The sequence below is a fragment of the Hyperolius riggenbachi genome, chromosome 2, assembly GCF_040937935.1.
Source record: "Hyperolius riggenbachi isolate aHypRig1 chromosome 2, aHypRig1.pri, whole genome shotgun sequence".
NCBI lineage: Eukaryota > Metazoa > Chordata > Amphibia > Anura > Hyperoliidae > Hyperolius > Hyperolius riggenbachi.
In genome coordinates, this window is record NC_090647.1 from 276,228,176 (window position 1) to 276,250,658 (window position 22,483).

Sequence of the window (22,483 nt, forward strand, 5' to 3'; positions counted from 1 at the left end):
TTTCGTCGCATACTGATGGACCGAAAATGGCGCGTGCGTTACATTTAAAAAAAAAAAAAAAAAACATTACTGAGCATGTGCAACACACATAACGCAGCAAATGTATTGCTAAACGCACAGCATGCAGCACTTTCTAAATATTACTACACATTACACACAACGCAACGTGTGCGCTGTGAATGTCGCACAGACTTTGTATTGCTGTGCGTTAGTCTGCGTTGTGAAAGAGGCCTAAAGGACACCTGAAGTGAGAGGGATATGGAGGCTACCATAGTTATTTCCTTTCAAACATTACAAGTTGCCTGGCAGTCCACTGATCTCTTTGGTTGCAGTAGTGTCTGAATCACACACCTGAAACAAGTATGCAGCTAATTCAGCTAGACTTCAGTCAGGCAGAGGATCAGCTGGACAGCCAGGCAATTTGCATTGTTAAAAAGGAAATAAATATGTCAGACTTCATATCCCTCTTACTTCAGGTGTCATTCAAAGGTTGTAATGACAATTTTTTTGTGTTCAGATTGATAAGTCTATAAATTAAATGAAACATTCTCTGGGCAAGAAGCTGTATACAACATCCACCACACTCTTACCAATCCATGTGTAAGATAATACAATTGTCCTCTCCACTGGCTATTTCAAACTTATATATGGTGTGTGCCTTACTGTACCAAAGTTATTGTTTATTTTGCAGAGTTACATTTTACTCAGTAGCAGTCTCCTGAGATCCTCATGCTGCTGTGTCTGCTGCCTTAAATTGTGCATCAAGAATTATACTCTTCTTTCAATTACCTGTTTGTTAATACATTTATGCCATACTGGAATTTGTAATGGTTCATTGATAAAATTAAGGTTGCGCAACCTCTCTGTTACTTCTTTATTTTATTTTATTTTTTCAATAATGAAAAATTCTAATCCTATGTCTCTATGTAAAAAGTTTTCTCAAAGGTCTTTTTTTATGTTATTCTCACTTCACCAGTAAATTTCCTATTAGATTAGAGCAGGCAAAAAAAAGCTTAGATAACGGCACTCTAACTAAGCTGCAATTGTTGCCTTTTTTCGGACCTTATTCATTCTTTGCTTGTGAGGTGCTACAGACATTTTGATAAGGGGAAGAGAAAATAAGATGTAATGAGGTATGATAAAAATGTTAATGCCTCAGGCCCCATGTATATCCAGCCTACCAAGGCCTTCAGCCTTGTTTCAGATTGAGTTGAACATAAAACAATTAGCAGGTGCCCAAGCATACCACAGTGCAGTACTCACCAGCTGTTAAGCATTGTGGTATGCCCCTGTCTCGGCTTTGTGAGCTGTTACTAACGGCCTGCATACAGAACTGTGCTGAATACCAGAAGCACGTGCTCATGGAAGTAAAGATGTGGGTTTTGGTCATTATGATGTGCTGTGCGTCAAGGGATTAAGAATCTTGTATTTTTTTATACATTTTATTAACTAGAACTATGAAAGAACTATTTCTAAACTCCAAATTCATTAAGCGATCTTTCCTGCCATCCTCCTTCGCTGTTTTCTTTCCATTTCAAGTACCATTATGGCATTTCAGGCAGCTTCCTGTGAAAAAATCCATTTCCTTGCTGTTATTCTTCTCTGTAAAGAGGTAGCTGCACTGGGGGGGTAGCTGTTTTGAAATTTTAAGAACCCTCTTGAAGACAGGATTGTGAGGATCAGCCATGGGATTTTTGTTATATGTACCGAAGAATGCATCAGTTATTTAGGAACTTAATTCCCAATATGGCTCTTCTTTGATTAAGGACAAAAGCCATCGTCTCACAGCATTATTGAAACCCCCCCAAACAAGTTAATCATCTGAACTCTTTAACTCAGTGTTTTTGACTATTTAAAGTACTTTGATTTTATTACAAACAGGCTTATTCAGTTCTGTTTCTTTCTCCCTTTTGCCTGTTCCTTTCTCTTGCAGGCTTTTCTTTTCGTCCAGCCTGTGTAATTTGTAGCTCATTTCCTCTTCTGTCTGGGGGCTGAAGGTTGTGCGTGCTGACAATAGAGAAAGTGAGTGTTCTTCACATGGGCAGCATCCACGTTTAATCTTCAGAGGTTAAAACACTATAGTCTGTTTGGAGAACTTTTTTTCTTTGCATTCAGATTATGGTATATGATATATAATACTCCGACCTTACATTTTTACTTATCGGTATATACTTTTATGTAGTGAACAAAAATTATCTGCCACTAATCGTTTATGGGCAATTTCTTCCTCATGTTTTTTTTGTTTTGTTTTTTGCGATTCTGCGTTTTGTGATGTTTTGCATCTTATTCTACTTTTTTTTTCTTTTCTTTTTTCTTTTTTTATGTGAATTTTCGCATTCTGGTTTTTCCATGGATATCAATAAAGTTAATTTAGTTGAGTTTGTATGTGATTAACTTTATGATTGCACACATTTGCATTTCCATTGACTTGCATTGCATGCGATTCACATAACCGAAGAACACATACAAACGCAGAAAGTTTGGATGTGAAAATTTGAATTAAAGTACACAAGTGCAATGCCAATGACTTTCTTTAGATGAGTGACAAATACATATTTGGAAAAACGCCATTCACATATGAATTATGTCATGTGTGAAGGGGACCCTTTTTTTCTCACAGGTAAATATATTGCTTGCAGTATTTTTGGAGTGCATGGGCCCAACAATGACTATAGTCCATCCATATCCATATCTAGCATGTTTCTTATAGTGCGCAGACTTTGGAGCTGGTTTACTAAGATTGTCTCGACTGAAGAACATCACTGATCCAGCACACTGGTTGTGGATTTGTAAAAAAAAAAAATGTTTATTGATAAGTAGCAAAAATTGCCACCCCATTTGTATAATACTAAACAATAGCAAGCATTGCTAAAAGCTTACTGAAAGTGTATTTTCACTATTGCAGTTGCATCCATGCACCCACTGCAGGAACTTTTTTATCTTTCCATTTCAATATATTTATTTTTATAACCATAGCCAGTATTAACATAAAATAAATAAATAACTTTTCTCCTATGTTCCTGTCACTTATAATAAGAAGTAGAAATCTGTCATTACCGACATATTTTGGACTAGCCCATCTTCTCATAGGGTGGTTCTCAGGGTTTAACGTTATTTTTAAAGCACTTAGTGAATGGCAGTTGCTCCGTCCAACTGCTAAAATAGTGTACAGCGAGCAGGGAGGCTGGCCAGCATCTTTGTATAAATCTTTTTCAGGGAATGTCTTTATAAAGAATAAAGGCCATGCTGAGAATTCCCAATGGAGATATAGACTAGCCCAAAACCTGTCGGTAATGTCAGATTTCTATTACCTACTGTGAGTGACAGCAACATAGGAGAGAAGTAATTTATGGCGCATTTTACTCTGGGAGAAATGTACTTCTTATTTGTATGTGTTTTAAATATAAAGATTTTCTCGACAGTTCCTCTTTAAAGAGGAACTGCAGTGAAAATACCGTAATGAAAAAAAGTGCTTCATTTTTACAATGATTATGTATAATTGATTTAGTCAGTGTTTGCCCATTTTAAAATCGTTCCTTTCCCTGATGGTGACATCTTTACTGCTGGCAGATGATGTCTGTGGAAAGAGGCGATGCATTTTTGGCAGTTGGAAACACCTGTTATTTCCCACAATGCAACAAGGCTCCCTCAGTGTGAAATCACATTGTGGGAGTGGTCTCACCACAATATTAGCTATATAGAGCTCCCCGATTATCTATTTGAAAAAGGGAAAGATTGATCATGGGAAAGGGAGTATCACCTACTGGAATGAAGTTCAATCCTTGGTTACGGTTTCTCTTTAAGTATTAGCATATGCAAATGTTTTGGAAAACTGTGATAAAACAAACCAAAATTATTGAATTATTTTTAATTAAAGTATTTTTGTGTCAATTGTAAAAATCAAAACAAAAATAATAAAAAAAATGTCAGCCATCAAACTTAAAGAGAACCCGAGGTGGGATTTAATTATGTTAGTGAGGCACAGACGCTGGTTGTGCACACTATCGCCAGCCTCTGTTGCCCTATGGTTTGCCCCCAGGACCCCCATGCGATCTGCTGTCCCCTCCACTGTGCTAGCGACACACAGCGTGTCGCCAGCACAATGTTTACCTATGCGGTGTCTGTCAGCGCCGCTCCCCCTTCTCCTCTGTATCGGCACTACCCGCCCGCATCCCTTCCCTCCAATTAGCGGGAGGGAAGAGAAGCGGGCAGGTAGCGCCGATACAGAGGAGGCGGGAGAGCGGCGCTAACAGACACCACATAGGTAAACATTGTGCTGGCGACACGCTGCGTGTCGCTAGCACAGTGGAGGGGACAGCAGATCGCATGGGGGTCCTGGGGGCATACCATCGGGCAACAGAGGCTGGTGATAGTGTACACAACCAGCTTCTGTGCCCCACTAACATAATTAAATCCCACCTCGGGTTCTCTTTAAGGCCCTTTCCACTAGCAATCACAAACGCCAGTGACTGCGATTTTTCTTTAATTCTGGTATGCGATTGCGATTTTTCATTTGCATTGCATTATCACTCTAAAAATCGCTCCAGAAATCGATTGCGATTTGCGATTTCCAAATCGAATCACTATAGTGGAAAATATTTCTCATGATTTCTATGATAATGTAACAACCCTAGCGATTGAAAAAAAACACTAGCGATTTGCGATTTTGTGATTCAGCTGTGTAGTGGGAAAATACAGCTGTTTGTTGATCTTACAAATTTTGATGGATTGTAATTTATGCTATGTTTTGTTTTTATTTACTTTCAGGTAAATTGAATAGCCAAGACAGTTACAATAATTTTACGAACAACAACCCAGGGAATCCACGATTGTCACCACTACCAAGTTTGACTGTGGTGCTGCCCCTTGTGCAAATAAAGCAACCTATGACTTTGGGAACGATTACAAAACGCACAGGGTAAGTGAGCTTTTTTTTTTTTTTTTTTACATATAAGAAAAAAATAGTAATTGACACACAGAAAACAAAATCTGAATGCTTTGAACACAACCCCAAATGTACAGACATGTCAGTGAGATGTCTCTCAAGGGAGCCACCCCTACATCTGTAGTCTGCAATCCCTCCTGACAAGGAGAGGAGGCTCAGCATATTCTATCTGCCTCGCCCTTATTTAGCAGAATAATGGAGGGATGATATCTTACCACAAATCCATACTCCAATGCTGCAGCCCGTTTCTCTTCCCATTGTCATTCCTAATTATCTTCATATTGTGTGATGACTTAGGACCAGGATGAAAATGAGGGACTGGTGCTTGCAATACAAGAGAGTGGATCAGAACCGGTGCCAGAGGAAGAGAATCACTTAAATTGATGCTGTGTAGAAAGAAATGGCTGCCTGAAATGGTTGGGGCGGGGACGGATTGCCATACATTTTATGGAGGGTTAGAATTATGGCCACATATGTTATGGGAAGACATATGGCCGCATATGTTATGCGGAAGGAGGGTAATAGTTGGCTGGTTGTGCATGCTGGGGGGGGGGGGGGGTGTTTGATACTGCACATGTTATGGAGGGGGGGGAGTCAGAGAGTGTGTTGGGGGGAGGGCAGTGGACATCTGCACGTTTTTGGGGCAGTGAGGGGGAAAGTGTTGTTTGATGAAAAGCCATACAAGTTATCTGTTGGAGAAGAATGGATGGCTACACATTTTGGGGGATGGTGACTGTGCATGTTGGGGGAATGGGTGGCTGCACATTAGGGAGATCACAGGAAGGAATCAGCAGTGCCCACAAGTGACAGGGGAGAAAAGACTCACTGCACGTTATTGGAGCAAGGATAATCCACAGGTGTGGATAATCTGATTGGAATCTCTGAGCACAACTACTGGCAATAGCCAATATTAGATTGATAGTGAGGGGAAGCACCCTGAAAGTGTCTGTGATCCGGGTCAGTGGTCTTTTGAACTAGGCTTAGGCCACTTCAATACTGTCCATCTGCCCTGTTAATGCCAGTCTTTTAGTTCTTTAGGATAAGACCGTGCACAGGAAAGTCTCTTTGAGTAACCATTAGGTCAGTACTAGCATAAATTAAATGAAGGACAACAAATTAGTTATAGCTAAAAAAAAAAAAAAAAAAAAAAAACAAGTATGAAAAAAGTACACAATGTGCCACATAAGATTAATAGAAGCTACAAATGGTCCAGTCTGCAGCAGTTAGTTGACTAGCTTGGTGCGATACTGCTTCCATGATCCCACCATACAAGTCTACATTACTGCTGCTTCTGTGTGTTTGTGGATGTCTGCCTTTCGTGTGGCATTGTGTCAACCATTAGTACCCTGGCTGCCCTCTCTTGTTTTATGAATCTTTTTATGCATCCTGGGAAAGAAGTAGAGGTGAAAATCTAAAGCTTGAAGGGGACAAGCAGAAACCGAGAAATTTTGCAGAAATTATTTATTTGGATACTCATATGTGACCACATCAGACTTATGGAAATTCATCCAATCCATATGTCTTTGCTAAGCGGCCAAGCCAAGGTTGGCCGGGACTGGTAATTCTATAAATAAATGTGTTACAGACTCACAGCAAATATAATAATCATTTTCCACACGATCAGTAAGTAGTCTAATACTGGAGCCAAAATATAATTAGTTTTCATTTTAGTTTTAGCCGGTTTTCCCCCTAATACTGATTTAGCCTCAGAATTGGATATGAAATATTTCCATGTCTCTTCTACATCTGTCAGGAAACTGATGTGAATAAAGGATTTTTCACAAGGCATATATCCTGTTTGGATGGCTTAAACATTGAAGTTGCTCTGAGCTCACACACTGGGAACCTGGATGAGTGCACAATGAGAACACTTTGCATGTGTTCGAGCCACATATTCCTCCTATAATGCTTTGGCAGGTTAGCTGTGTTACGTCCCAGAGCCTAGCTTTAGCCCAGCACGATTTTGTATTTAAAACTTGAGGTTGTACAGGGATAATTGGGAAGGGATCTCTTAGCCACCTTTTGATTTTTCCTTTCCATTTAACGCTTATATTCTTGAGACATAATTTATTTAAATCATATGTGCTTTATCGAAGAGTTTATAAGTGGATTGAAAACATTTGTGCCCACACATTATAATGACTTTAGAGCTTTAAGAGGCATGATCTTTTACCCATTATGGCCTTAATTCACTCTTTTTTTTTTTTTCCAAATTCAAAAAGATTTTCCGCATGCGGTAGAAGTTCGGTAATATACAGAAAAAAAAACCTAAGCCCTGCTCGGTAAGTCTCACCAGCTGTGGAGCAGGTCAGGCAGGAAGCTGTGAGTCTTTCCACAAGTGATGTGTGTGTTGGAGTTTTTTTCTGTCCAGTGCATCCCCGGCATCCTTTTAGATATGCTGCTGCCACTAGAGGGAGCTCTTTTGTATATCAGTATATAGATATGCACATCTAAAGGGATACAGATTTCTTGACATATCTTGACATTTCTTGAGGTATTTACCACACAAGTCAATAATTTACCTCACTAGTCGGTAAGTTTACTTTTTAGTTCAGTAATAGGTTTAGTGAATTGGCATTTGGCAAGGTGATCAGTAACATCAGCTGTTTTCTGCATTACCGAATGTGGTCATGCTTAGGGAATTGAGGCCATTAAGTTCTATTTTCATTTCAGGAAAATGCCTTTAAATTTGTATGAAACTCATATTTAATCTCTGGTCTTAAAGTGTACCTGAGATGGGTACAGAATGCTCCCAGGGGCATGTGCAGCCAGGCCACACATGCGCAGAACGCCCCAGTCCTGTGACTTTTCAGGACAAATTGCTGAAGATCCAGGCAGTGGATCAGGACGGCGAGGGAGCAATCGGCCTGGAGGGGGTTGGAGGATGTCCCAGATATGTATATATATTTTTTTTACAAGTCTCATATTTACTTTAACCTCTCTGGTGGTAACCCCAAATCAGGCACGGAGTGGAAAACTGCAGCTCAGAGCGGTAACCCCCAGCATAACTTGTAGTAGCTGCAGCTAGGTAGTGCAGCGGTCATCAGGCATTTTAACCCCCCCCCCGATTCTCCTTCCTGTCCTGGGAGGCTCTTCATCCCTCTGGTAAGATTGCCGGAGGACGAAAGGAGAATTGCAGTGCTGGATCCGAGGAAGGTGTAGCGATCATAAAATATCAGTATTTTATTATTGGAATTACCACTGCCCAATATTAGAATTTTGGTCACTTTACCAATATTCTACTGGCAGCTTTTTCCAGTGCCCAAATTTCCACAACGTCCATTTTGCATGTACACCAGCAAATACTATTGTCTCATTTTTCCACCTAATAGCAAACATTTATTATAAAATATACTCATGATTTGCAGCGTCCCTAAAGTTAACCTCCGTACAAATGTGTATGAAGTGAGACTTTAGCCTGAGTCATGAATTGTGATCACCTCTCTTTCCAATACTAAACTGCTTCCATTGACCCACTGTCAACCTCCCTATTCATGTGATATTGATGAGAGACGTGCTACTTTAACTAAGGCCTCAGGGTCAGAGTGTATTTATGTTTGGTGGCAATATGTAACCACTTTCATTTGAAAACAATTACTGTAGGCAGGAAGACCTGGGAGCAGGATGGACCAATGAGGAGGACCCATCTCTAGAGTTGATATAGAGTACTTTTAATTCACCACCACTGTGTCAGTATGCATGGGGTAAGGGAGGGGTTTTATTGTGGCTGTTCTTGTTAAAGTGAACCTGAAGTGGGCAATACAAAAGTTAAATACGTACCCATGTAGAGAGAAGACTCTGGATCACATAGAGCAGTGGTTCTCAACCTTTTTCAAGTCATTCCGATCTTAGTGACATATAACATATGTATAGTAGGGGGAAAAAATATTATAAAATAAATAAAAATGTTAGCTGTTAATTAGCGGCTACTGCTTCTGCTTGTACAGTAATGGCTGCTAATCAGTGGCTGCTACATCTGCTAGCACATTGGCAGTGAGGTGAATGGGTTTGCAGAGCCAGGTGAGGGTGCTGGCTGGAGAGAAGGGAATGAGAGTGCCAGCTGAGGACAGGAGGGTGAGGGTGCTGACTGGGGACAGGAGGGTGAGGGTGCTGGCTGGGGACAGGAGGCTGACGGGGCTGGCTGGGGACAGGAGGGTGAGGGTGCTGGCTGGAAATAGGAGGGCGGTAGTGCTGGCTGGGAACAGGAGGGTGGTAGTGCTGGCTGGGGACAGGAGGCTGACGGGGCTGCCTGGGGACAGGAGGGTGAGGGTGCTGGCTGGGGACAGGAGGGTGAGGGTGCTGGCTGGGGACAGGAGGGTGAGGTTGCTGGCTGTGGACAGGAGGGTGAGGGTGCTGGCTGGGAACAGGAGGGTGGTAGTGCTGGCTGGGAACAGGAGGGTGGTAGTGCTGGCTGGGGACAGGAGGCTGACGGTGCTGGCTGAGGACAGGAGGGTGAGGGTGCTGGCTGGGGACAGGAGGGTGGTAGTGCTGGCTGGGGACAGGAGGCTGACGGGGCTGGCTGGGGACAGGAGGGTGAGGGTGCTGGCTGGGGACAGGAGGGTGAGGGTGCTGACTGGGGACAGGAGGGTGAGGGTGCTGGCTGGGGACAGGAGGGTGATGGTGCTGGCTGGGAACAGGAAGGTGGGAGTGCTGGCTGGGGACAAGAGGCTGAGGGTGCTGGCTGAGTACAGGAGGCTGACGGCGCTGGCTGGGAACAGGAGGGTGGTAGTGCTGGCTGGGGACAGGAGGCTGACGGAGCTGGCTGGGGACAGGAGGCTGATGGAGCTGGCTGGGGACAGGAGGGTGAGGGTGCTGGCTGGGTACAGGAGCTGACAGTGCTGGCTGGGAACAGGAGGGTGGTAGTGCTGGCTGGGGACAGGAGGCTGACGGAGCTGGCTGGGGACAGGAGGCTGACGGAGCTGGCTGGGGACAGGAGGGTGAGGGTGCTGGCTGGGTACAGGAGGGTGAGGGTGCTGGCTGTGGACAGGAAGGTGGGAGTGCTGGCTGGGTACAGGAGGCTGAGGGAATTGGCTGGGTACAGGAAGCTGACGGTGCTGGCTGGGGACAGGAGGGTGGGAGTGCTGGCTGGGGACAGGAGGCTGACGGGGCTGGCTGGGTACAGGAGGGTGCTGGCTGGGTACAGGAGTGTGAGGGTGTTGGCTGGGGACAGGAGGAGGAAGGTGCTGGCTGGGGACAGGAGTATGAGGGTGCTGTCTGGAGAAAGGAGGGGGAAGATGCTGTCTGGGGACAGGAGGGTGAGGGGCTGGCTGGAGACAGAAGTATGAGGGTGCTGTCTGGGGAAAGGAGGGGGAAGATGCTGTCTGAGGACAGGAGGGTGAAGGTGCTGGATGGGGGCAGGTGAAGCTGCTGGGTGGTAGAGAAGGGTGAGGGTGGAGTGTAGCTTAGTGAGGTTTCTGGCTGGGGTGAGGCAACATATCGCTGAACAGTGCAATATAACGCTGCATGTCACCTAAATACCTCCTCCGGTGCTGTGGCCATTCTGTGTGTTCATCCAGCCAGGATGATTTAAAAAAAAAGTTGGCTGGAGAATACTCATCTTCACCCCTCGCATATTGTCCTAATTATTCTTATGCAGGGTCCTTCCCTGGCTTTTTCTGCTAAGCCTCACATCCCTGTCAGTGATTGCTCTAAGCATAGGGAGGCGAGGCTTAGCTGAAAAAGCCAGGAAAGGTTGTTGTAGAAATACGATCGAGGGGGCGGAGATGAGGACCTGCCAGCCCTCATGTTTTATTTTAATTATTCCATTGCGCGTGACTAGACGACACCTTCCCAGAGCTGCTGTGACACATGAATGTGCTGCAACACGTGTTGGGAATCACTGCCATAGAGCCTTACCAGTCCTCTCTCCATTCCCTCGTTCCTCCGCTGTCCCCCATTCAAATTACAGAACTCCTCAAAAGGCTTAGGTCCGAGTGCTTCCGAAGACTGGCACATCTGCACTGTGCAGACTTATGGGCCTGGACTCTTGCATGCCTTGAATAGATTTGCTTGTCTTCGGAAGTACCGAAGTACTTGGGGATGTGAATAATTCCGAAGCTTGCACAAAGAGTCCTGAAGAGTTACTGTATTCAACCTGCTGGTTGAATAACTTCAAAGGGAGGACAGCGGTAGAACGAGCAGACAGGGAAAGGACTGGGAAGGCTTTTTGGGATCGTGAGCCACTCCATAGGTGAGTATATAACTTTATTTTAGTGTTCACTTTAACAGTGGGAAAGCAGATCATTGCAGGTGCACTGCTTATATAAACCTAAATGTTTGGGCCTCTGGCCACAGGGGTCAACTTGAGTGGTGCCCATAACTTTTTTTGCTGTGGGGCTTCATTATTTCTTTATTTGTAGTTATGCCCCTTTGTACTGTATCCCAAAAAGAAGTTGGTAGGAGCCACCCACTTGTTGCATCAAGGTCAGTTAGGTTCACCGAGGCCTGTTGAGTATTATAACTAACTAAATGTTACATCAGCTGGCACTGGAATAGTGCACCTCGCTAATACAAATCCACTCGCTTGACTTATTTTCCTTATTGGATTATGCCTTGATGAAGAGTCCTGCTGTGGTCTTGAAACAATGGCTTTTGTGAAGCATATAAAATAAAAAACTGGTATTTAATGAGTGTGCTGACATTTATGTTACGATGATATGCATTATTTAAGATTTCTGTATGTAAATGTTGTAATAGAATATGCAGAAGTATAAAATGAGTAAGAACATCAGCTAATAAAAAAAAACAAAAAACAGAAAGCCCTAAATGACTTTTTGTTTAACCACATAATAATAATAAAAGCTACTTAAGTGATGAAATGCTTTGTGGCTGCTGTGATGAAGCTGAGCATGTAGAAATGATCTATTTGGAGAGATTTAAAAGGAACGCCTAAGATAGCCAAATGTGTAAGATAGCCAAATTGAGACGGCAGCCTTAACTTAAACCTCCAGGGGGCAAAGCATGTGCTTAACATATTTAACATCTGCCCCCATATTTCTAGAAACACATAGCAATGGAAGTCTGTACACTGTAATATTTCGACAGGACAGAGACCATCTGCTGTGTGCTGAGAAGTGTAGGAGGCATGCATTAGTACAAATGGCAAAAGACAGATGTATTTACACCTACTTGGTCAGCACCTTTGAGCAGTGCTGGAAGGAAACACAGCACTTTTTTTTTAATTTAATTTCAAAGCATCTGCTTAACCCTGTATTTGTCCTGAGATACATAAGAAGGAACAACAAAGAGTTGTAAATGCCTTTACAGTATATATATATATATATATATATATATATATATATATATATATATATAGCTATTTTTGGTATATGTTCTCTCAGTATCATAGGACCAGGAGTTACTAGGCTTTTCTTTGTGGGGCTGGTTTATAAAAGCTGTGGGTAGGAATTGATGTTATGAGGAGATAATAATATGTTGTTATGGCGCCTCTCTCATAATTCATGTGTTCTCAATTCATTTTCCACAAGTTTCAGAGACCTCAGTGTGAATGTCTAGATTTTGGGTGGAGTGCAGTTTGGCTTCTGCCAGGGTTTAATTCTGTCTAGAAGGCCACAAAGAGATTCCTTCCAGACGACCTTGGGCATGACAATGCCAGGACTTATACTAAGCATTGCTTGTGTCCTTTTGCTTTCAACTTTAGTATACAATCATGTAATATCAGGAACACACAATACCTCCCTCCATGCTCACTTGAACTTACACCTTGCCATTGAGGGTGCAGTAGGGCAGCTGCACGGTGGCTTAGCACTCTCGCCTTGCAGTGCTGTTTCCCCAGTTAGAGTCCCAGCCACAGCAATATCTGAATGGAGTTTTGGTGTTCTCCATGTGGCTGCATGGGTTTCCTCTGGACTCTTTGGTTTCCTCCCACATCGCAAAAAAATACAAATAAGTTAATTGGCTTCCCCCGAAATTTGCTCTAGACTACAATACATACACTACAGGATACATACATAGACATATGACTATGATAGGGATTAGATTGAGAGCCACTCTGAGTAAAAGTTAAGTGACAAGACAGTATACTTGTACAGCGCTGCAGAACATGTTGGCGCTGTATAAATACTAAATTATAATTGTAGTTGTAGTAGCTAATAGCAACTAAATAGCAGATATCCACAAGCATATTTTTGGTGATGTCTGTACTTTTTGTCTTATGAATCCTTATATAGTAACAGCCAGCATGGATTATGCATTGAAGATTTATATGTGGATCTAAAATGCACATGCCATTAAAAAGAACCTAACCTAAATTGAAAAAGGGCAAGGTTAGTATTAGGATAGCAGCTGACACCATATAGTGCTATCTGCAAGACAGTTCATTTGGTTGTTGCTAAACACTGACCTGTGATTCTTACAGTGACCTATGTCAAGCTCAACACAGTGCCCACCTTACCATCCATATTATGAAGATGAATCTGCCGAGAGCTATACAAGTTCTTTATGTTGTCAGCATTTTTTGGGACAGGAATATGACATTGAAAGTGACTGTGGCAACATCTTCTTGTCTCCCCTACCATACACTAGCCTCTTCATTGAAATAAAAGCTGGCTTAAGCTGGCCACTAATGATCCAATCTTTTTCATCCAATCTTACCATTTCTATGTAATATAAGGTAACTGCCTAAATTATCTATTCAATATATTCACTCAGTTTACCCTTATACTACATAGATTTGGTAAAATTGGATGAAAAGGATTGGATCATTAGTGGCCACCCTTGGAATCCTGTAGGCCGGGCAAGGACCATAGCCACTGTCTCTGACACCATACATACCTGACAATATGAATGTGAGAAGCTGGATCAAAGTCAGTTGTGTGGGCAGGTGTTTGATGTATATTCAGTGGTAATCCTGTGCCAGAAAAACACTGTTAATAAAAACACAGTGCAAGTCCCAGTAGACTCAGTAGATTGCATCCATGAAATACAACTTTAAAGGGAACCTGTACTGAGTAAAATTATTTAAAATAAACACACACGAGGTAACTTCAAATGAATATTAACTAGTTACCTTGCCATCAGTTCCTCTCAGAAGCTCACCATTTTCTTCTGACAATGATCCCTTCCAGCTCTGACAATATGTTGTCAGAACTGAAATATATCAGTTGCTGTCAGTTATAGCTGAGTGGACAACTGATGTGCCCAGTAATGTCCATGTTTCCCTATGGCTCAAGTGGACGATTTTACAGTTTAACAGTGTGCTGACCAGAAAGCTGTTATGGGGTAATGGCCATTTTCAAAATGGAGGATGGAGAATTCCCTTGATCACAGTGGACAAACAGAATGTGGAAGATGAGAAAGAGATTGAGGAGTAGACTACACGGGAGGTAAGTATGACTTGTGTATGCTTATTTTGACTTTTAATTTTCAGTTCAGGTTTTCTTTAACATTTTTCTGGGAAAGGTCTGATGAGAGTAATTTAAATAGCAAACGAAATCAATAAACAACAGATGAGATGTTCATTCTTCATCATGTTTAAGGGGAGAGGTATATGTTACCTGGACATACAGAGATAACACTCTTCTGATTTTGCTATAAAATACTCATATATCAAGTACCTGAAAGTAGACCAGTCTCTGTCCTAGCAACTAGTCAGCTTTGCACTTCTCTATTAATAGGGTTGTTGAGAGCATAAAGTCCTGTATCCAATTCACTTTTCTCTGGAGTTTTCTCCAAGTAGATATTTCTAAACATCATCAATACAAAACTTTTACAGCTCCCAGCAAGAAAGAAATGACTCAGAATGAGTTCCCTTTTCATCTACTTTTTAGTACTTTTTTTTAATTGCTAAGCGCTGAAACATTATTTTAGATAAGATGAAACATTATCTCCTTGGCGAAAACGAAGGAGAAAAAGTTAAAAGAATATGGCCCAAAATGGCTACATTAGTTGGGTGCTAGGAGAAGAACAGAAACTATTCTATAGTCATCGCAGGAAGTGGCAAATGTGAAATAAATATGGAAGGGGCTATGTAAACCCGTTAATAACAGTTTTACCAGTGCTTTACCTCTCACCTTCTGAGGGGATGAACAGACAAGTAAACAGATCAGATGGTCTGACTCTGCTGACTACATGCTTGTGGAATGACTGTAAAACTTTTGGACTGAAAACATCAGGATACCAGCTAGGCAAGTGGTATATATATATATAATGTATGTATGTATGTATGTATGTATGTATGTATATATATATATATATACATATATACAGTGGGTTGCAAAAGTATTTGGCCCCCTTGAAGTTTTCCACATTTTGTCACATTACTGCCACAAACATGCATCAATTTTATTGGAATTCCACATGAAAGACCAATACAAAGTGCTGTACACGTGAGAAGTGGATCGAAAATCATATATCACTCCAAACATTTTTTTACAAATTAATAACTGCAAAGTGGGGTGTGCGTAATTATTCGGCCCCCTGAGTCAATACTTTGTAGAACCACCTTTTGCTGCAATTACAGCTGCCAGTATTTTAGGGTATGTCTCTACCAGCTTTGCACATCTACAGACTGAAATCCTTGCCCATTCTTCTTTGCAAAACAGCTCCAGCTCAGTCAGATTAGATGGACAGCGTTTGTGAACAGCAGTATTCAGATCTTGCCACAGATTCTCGATTGGATTTAGATCTGGACTTTGACTGGGCCATTCTAACACATAGATATGTTTTGTTTTAAACCATTCCATTGTTGCCCTGGCTTTATGTTTAGGGTCATTCTCCTGCTGGAAGGTGAACCTCCACCCCAGTCTCAAGTCTTTTGCAGTCTCCAAGAGGTTTTCTTCCAAGTTTGCCCTGTATTTGGCTCCATCCATCTTCCCATCAACTCTGACCAGCTTCCCTGTCCCTGCTGACGATATGCACCCCACGAGCATGATACTGCCACCACTATATTTGACAGTGGGGATGGTGTGTTCAGAGTGATGTGCAGTGTTAGTTTTCTACCACACATAGCGTTTTGCATTTTGGCCAAAAAGTTCCATTTTGGTCTCATCTGACCAGAGCACCTTCTTCCACATGGTTGCTGTGTCCCCCACATGGCTTGTGGTAAACTGCAAACGGGACTTCCTATGCTTTTTGTTAACAATGCCTTTCTTCTTGCCACACTTCCATAAAGGCCAACTTTGTACAGTGCATGACTAATAGTTGTCCTATGGACAGAGTCTCCCACCTGAGCTGTAGATCTCTGCAGCTCGTCCAGAGTCACCATGGGCCTCTTGACTGCATTTCTGATCAGCGCTCTCCTTGTTCGGCCTGTGAGTTTAGGTGGATGGCCTTGTCTTGGTAGGTTTACAGTTGTGCCATACTCCTTCCATTTCTGAATGATAGCTTGAACAGTGCTCCTTGGGATGTTCAAGGCTTTGGAAATCTTTTTGTAGCCTAAGCCTGCTTTAAATTTCTCAATATCTTGATCCCTGACCTGTCTTGGACCTGTCTGGTGTGTTCTTTGGACTTCACGTTGTTGTTGCTCCCAATATTCTCTTAGACAACCTCTGAGGCCCTCACAGAGCAGTTGTATTTGTACTGACATTAATTATACACAGATGCACTCTATTTAGTCATTAGCACTCATCAGGCAATGTCTATAGGCAACTGACTGCACCCAGATCAAAGGGGGCCAAATAATTATGCACACACCACATTGCAGTTATTTATTTGTAAAAAATGTTTGGAATCATGTATGATTTTCGTTCCACTTCTCATGTGTACACCACTTTGTGTTGGTCTTTCATGTGGAATTCCAATAAAATTGATTAATGTTTGTGGCAGTAATGTGACAAAATGTGGAAAACTTCAAGGGGGCAAAATACTTTTGCAACCCCACTATAGAGATATATATGAGATATACATATATATATATATATATATATATATATATATATATATATATATATATATATATATATATATATATATATATATATATATATATATATATATAATATATTTATTTATTTTTTTATTTTTTTTTTAAATGATACTTAAGATTGCAGCTCCCATTTTCCTCTCACTTCAGGTTTGCTTAAAGGATAACTGTAGTGAGAGCGATATGGAGGCTGCCATATTTAATTCCTAATAAGCAATACTAGTTGCCTGGCAGCTCTGCTGATCCTCTGCCTCCAATACTTCTAGCCATAGACCCTGAACAAGCATGCAGCAGATCAGGTGTTTCTGACATTATTGTCACATCTGACGAGGTTAGCTGCACGCATGTTTCTGGTGTGATTCAGAAACCCATCTGCAGCCAAACAGAGCAGCAAGGCTGCCAGGCAACTGCCTTTACTTAAAAGAAAATCAATATGGCAGCCTCCATATGCCTCTCAATACATTTTCTATAAAAACAAAATAAGCCTTATTAGTTGCACTAATGCCAGTAAACATTTTTAGGATGTATGTGTGTGGCTTGTAGTACATTTTACTTTCTTGAAGGCATTGGAAGCAGAGTGACTGAATGCTAAGTGGTGCTAACTCTGGATTACTTCATGTTTTATCAACACTGTATATCATGGGATTTATAAACAGGTTTGCTGTGAACACAAGGAAATATTTTTTTAGATGTCACTGAGTAGCAAGCTGACTCTTTTAATGTGTTCATTCAAGCAACTGGAAATCCCCCTTCGGTATTATTCCACTGATTTTGATGGAAACAACTAATAAAAACTATTTAATATATGTGACCCAGAAACAAGCATTTTAGTAAGAGTAGATGAGACATTTGTATTTTAGATTGTTTTCCAAGTTACTTTATTCTAGCCACCTTGGTATTGTTCTTGCATCTAAATAAAGGTTGAGTAAAATATACAGCGGAAATATTTTGAAAAAATGGGTTGTAATCCAGTCAGCCTTGTGGGCTGTGAAAGCTGTTGGATTGTAAACCAGTCAGATGACACCTCTGTGTCCTACAGTATATTAGCAACAATGGTTACAATGCATACAAAAGTATTATGCAAAAATATAGAAACCACTAAAAAGTCTATTTATTGGCAGTGCAATGAGAAATAACACTTTGAAATATCTCACAATAGCCAATCAGATTCCAACTTTCAATATTTAAACCACATTTAGTTTTAGCACCCGTGGGCTACTGAAACATCCATACTTTTGTGTCCTATGAGAAAAATGGAAATGGAGAACAAAATCAATGATGTACTGCAGAAATTACTTTAATTCTAAACCTAAGCTACAGTTGTCAGGGAATGGTTTGGGCTTTCACCTAGTCACATTTTGAATGTTCAGAAAAAACAGTTTGTTCAGTTTCTTCTTAAAACTATTTCGGGTTTAAAAAAGTTTCTTCTTCAAACAATTTTTAACACTTCAGTAAAACCTTGTTATAGTAAACTGTACCTCTGGCTACAGTAAGCTCAGTCCCCAGGTCCCCACCATGTATCTGTATGAATATACAATGTATGCCCAGTTTTGATATAGCAATCTTTTTGGCCAGGTCCCTTGAAGCTTGCTTTAAGAAGATTTTACTGTATCCTATATTGAACAAAATGCAAGTTTAAAGATAAGTACCGTTATATAATTTGATCCTACACAATTTGAGGATGTACTGTATCATATGGGTTAATTACAACACCCTCAAATAAAACAGAAGTGTATGTATTTACATAGATAATACATCTATTTTGAAGTCCACCATTTAATAATAAATATAACATAGACACCACTAAATGTGCTTGATTTACACCATGGAATAACAAAAACATTAATTGTAAATGGTTTTAATCGATTCATGGTGTTGGCAAGTAGATGCTTCCAATTATTAAAATTGTATTTATTAAAAAAAAACACTTACATTTTGTTTCTGGATTTATTTTTTGTGTGTGCTATTTACTTGTACATCATGCCTTGCTGCTTACAAAGCAAGCATAAAGAAATAGATGAACTTGACAAGGCTGCCTTCTCACATGCTGAACTTGTCACATGGTCTTGGCAGCCCTAGAAATGGTAAGATCAGAAAAAGCAGCAGGACACAGATATGTTCCTGCAGTACAGAACATAGAATTTTATTGTAGCAGGGAGAAGGGTTTAAAGCCCTTCTCTCATTAACTCTCTCATCTGATTCTATACCAGGTTTGTAAAAGATGGGTGTCCGCTTATCCTGAAACCAGTAGCACATGACTAGATATGGTGACAGTTGGCCAATTAAAGCTGTTTAGTGAGGCAGAAAAGGATGAGTACAATTTATGATTTAGACTGAAGTGTCAGTCAATACACACATGAAAAAGGCTCTATGAGACAAAAATATAAATGACATTAAAGCTAGACATGACAAAATATAGCATAGCAATTTCTGTAATGTAGGCATAGGTTCACTATGAAAATTAGCATGTGTATGTGACTCAAGTTGAAAACTCAATGTTTAACTAAACTTCACTCTGTCCAGCTTTAACCTTTTTAATTAATAGCATTTTTTTTAAGAATTACCTTGCAGGTTTTCTGGATCACTAATTCTTTTACAATTATTATTTTTATGTTTAAGAATTATTTTTTTGTATTTATTTTTTTCATTGCACTTCACTATTTTTTCCAGCTCAGGAGAAGTTAGTAAAACAGTCAAACCATTATTATTATTAATTTTTAGTATTTATATAGTGCTGACATCTTCTACAGCACTTTACAGAGTACATATTCATGTCACTAACTGTCCCTCAGAAGAGCTCACAATCTAATCCCTACCATAGTTATATGTATATTGTAGTCTAGGGCCTTTTTTGGGAAGGTGGGTAAGCCAGTTAACCTATTTGTATGTTTTGGGCATGTGGGTGGGATCCAGAGTATCTGGAGGAAATCCTCGCAAACACAGGGAGAACATACATACTCTGTGCAGATAGAGCTCTGGCTGGGATTTTAAGCCAGGGGACCCAGAGCTGTAAGGCGAGAGTGCTACCCACTATGCCACTGTGCTGCCTATGACATTATTCAAGTAACAGTTATATCTTGCATAAACATAATAGGTATTTAGTCACACCAGAATATGGTCATTTATGATGACACCACTCTCGGGGAAAGAAAAGTACAACACACTCCATAAACCTGTATGCTTAATTTACTCAAACATATTATTGTAGGCCAAAGATGGTGTTACATTTGGAGCAGTGAGCTGATTGGTGATATTGCTGGTACTAGATTAACCCTCCTGGCGGTCTATTAACCGGTTCAGCACCGCAGTCCGAAAATCTCATGCATCCGAGCAACGTTCACCTCCCATTCATTTGCCTATAACTTTATTGCTACTTATCACAATGAATTGATCTATATATTGTTTTTTCCGCCACTAATTAGGCTTTCTTTGGGTAGTACATTTTGCTAAGAATTATTTTTTTCTAAATCTATTTTAACAGGAAGATTAAGAAAGAAATGAAAAAAATTCATTATTTCTCAGTTTTTGGCCATTATAGTTTGAAATTAATATACACTACCGTAATAAAAACTCATGTATTTTATTTGCCCATCTGTCCCGGTTATTACACCGTTTAAACGATGTCCCTATCACAATTTATGGTGCCGATATTTCATTTAGAAATAAAGGTGCATTTTTTCAATTTGCTTCTATCATTATTTATAAGCTTATAATTTTAAATAATATTTTAACATATTCTCTTGACATGCATATTTAAAAAGTTCAGACCCTTGGGTAACTATTTATGTTTTTTTTTTTTTTAATTTTTTTTTTTATTTTTTAATAAAAAATGTGTATGTGGGTAATTTTTGGTGTGGGAGGGAAACTGCTAATTTTAAATGTAAAATAATATTTTTTTTTTATTAAAAATGTATGTGGGTGCAGTTTACTATTTGGCCACAAGATGGCCACAGTGAAAAAAGTCCTGGATGCGAACGATCTCGCATCCAGGAACTAAAATGCTGGGGAGAAGTTTCCTGGGGGCAGAAATACCGCGCTCTCTGGAGAGAAAGCGTCGGTATTTCTGCGGGGAAGTTAGATCGGTGAATGGAAATTATATTCCCATTCACAGATCGGGGGCTAGCGGTGGACAGCGGGAGCGCGCGCGGGGCGTGCTCAATCGCGTGCACCAGCCGGCGGCAGCAGCAGTGCCTATCTGGACCTACCATTCCTGACTGGATGGTTGGCCAGTGAGTGCGACTCTACACATAGAACTACTATTTATCTGGACAAGAAAGCTCGTCCAGATAGGCTGAACTGGTTAAAAACCGCCAGGGGGCAGTGCAGCCGTTTTTTTTTTTTTGTTTTTTTTAGACACAGGTCTAATTTCCCCATAGGCGAAGAAAGTGGTTGCCCATATTCAGCAACCTAGACTTGTGAGTATAACCTTATCTGTATTTATACCAATTGTGCTATCAATAATACACTATTGGGGGCTCCCGGTTGTATCTCCCTTTTTCTATACTTTTACACAATATCAGATATAAGGAATGGTGTATTGAACATATTGTTTATTATTATTATTATTATTATGATTATCATCATCATCAATTTCTAATCACATAGTGCCATTATCTCAGGCTAAGCTGCTCAGTATTCTATACAACCAAGAATGGGTAGCATGCATATATACATAGTAAATGCATGGTACATCAGTATTAGCAAATTATAAAAGTGCATATTGTTTGGATAGAATAAATACACCAAAGACAAGAAACAATATTGGGGGCTTACCTCACAAGGTCACACTTTGCTATATCTTACTGCATTTTATTGGAGTCTCTCATTGTATAACAAGGTGCAATCATTTTATATTCACTGTGTGTTTGCCTTGGAAATTGATTACAGTAACATCAAGTGACCTTTTCTTCCACTGAGCAATAACCATATATTTTTCCTAAAAAAACTATTTTGGTGTGTTTTGCAATTACATTAAATATTAACCTTTTGCAGCATGGTCTCTCAGTTCCAAGTTAGCTGCATATTCCGTGGTGCTGTATATCCAGCGCCATGGAATATGTTGGCACTTTATAAAATAATAATAGTAATTATTATTATTATTATTATTATTATTATTATTATATCTGTGTGAGGCTGCAGAGCTAAATATCAAGTGCAGACCTTTGTTTGTACTGCAGTTGTCAAAATTAGACTGCAGACCTTGCCACATTGACGTTGGTAAAATGATTGGGTGAATACTGCATGTTCCACTGCTTACACATATATGTTCTTACGGCACAAACCAACCTGCATGTGTGGTTAGTGTACATTATAAAGACTTTTCATTGCAATAGATGTTTAATGTAACATTACTTAGGATGGTTATTAGAGCTACAGCTAGGGGAATGGCAGTATGGAAGATAAAAATGTGCAGACTAGGTTACACAAGGCTTCTGTATAGTACTTGACCCAGCTCTCACATTTGCTTATTGGGACCTGAAAGGGACCTGGCTATGAAAATACTGCACCGAAGCATAGCTTTGGTCATTAGAGTTGCATTAACATAAAACAAAGCTGTGATCAGGAAAACTAAAACAAGCTTTCAAGTGATCTCAGCTCCTTGGAAAGCTTTTTTTGTGTATTTTTTCTTTTCTTTTTTTTTAAGCTGTATAGCGGCA

General features: G+C 40.4%; 1 protein-coding gene across 13 annotated transcripts in view; it reads left to right on the forward strand.

The window, feature by feature from the left end:
* Positions 1-22,483, forward strand: part of BCAS3 (BCAS3 microtubule associated cell migration factor) — a 1,423,373-nt gene that overhangs the window by 524,998 nt on the left and 875,892 nt on the right. For all 13 annotated transcript variants that reach the window (XR_011026249.1, XR_011026248.1, XM_068268730.1 and 10 more), the window contains exon 16: positions 4,768-4,918. Coding sequence is in view for 11 of the 13 variants with exons in the window: in XM_068268730.1 (XP_068124831.1) it covers positions 4,768-4,918 (151 nt within the window). In the remaining 2 variants the exon portion in view is untranslated. The remainder of the gene's footprint in view (positions 1-4,767; positions 4,919-22,483) is intronic.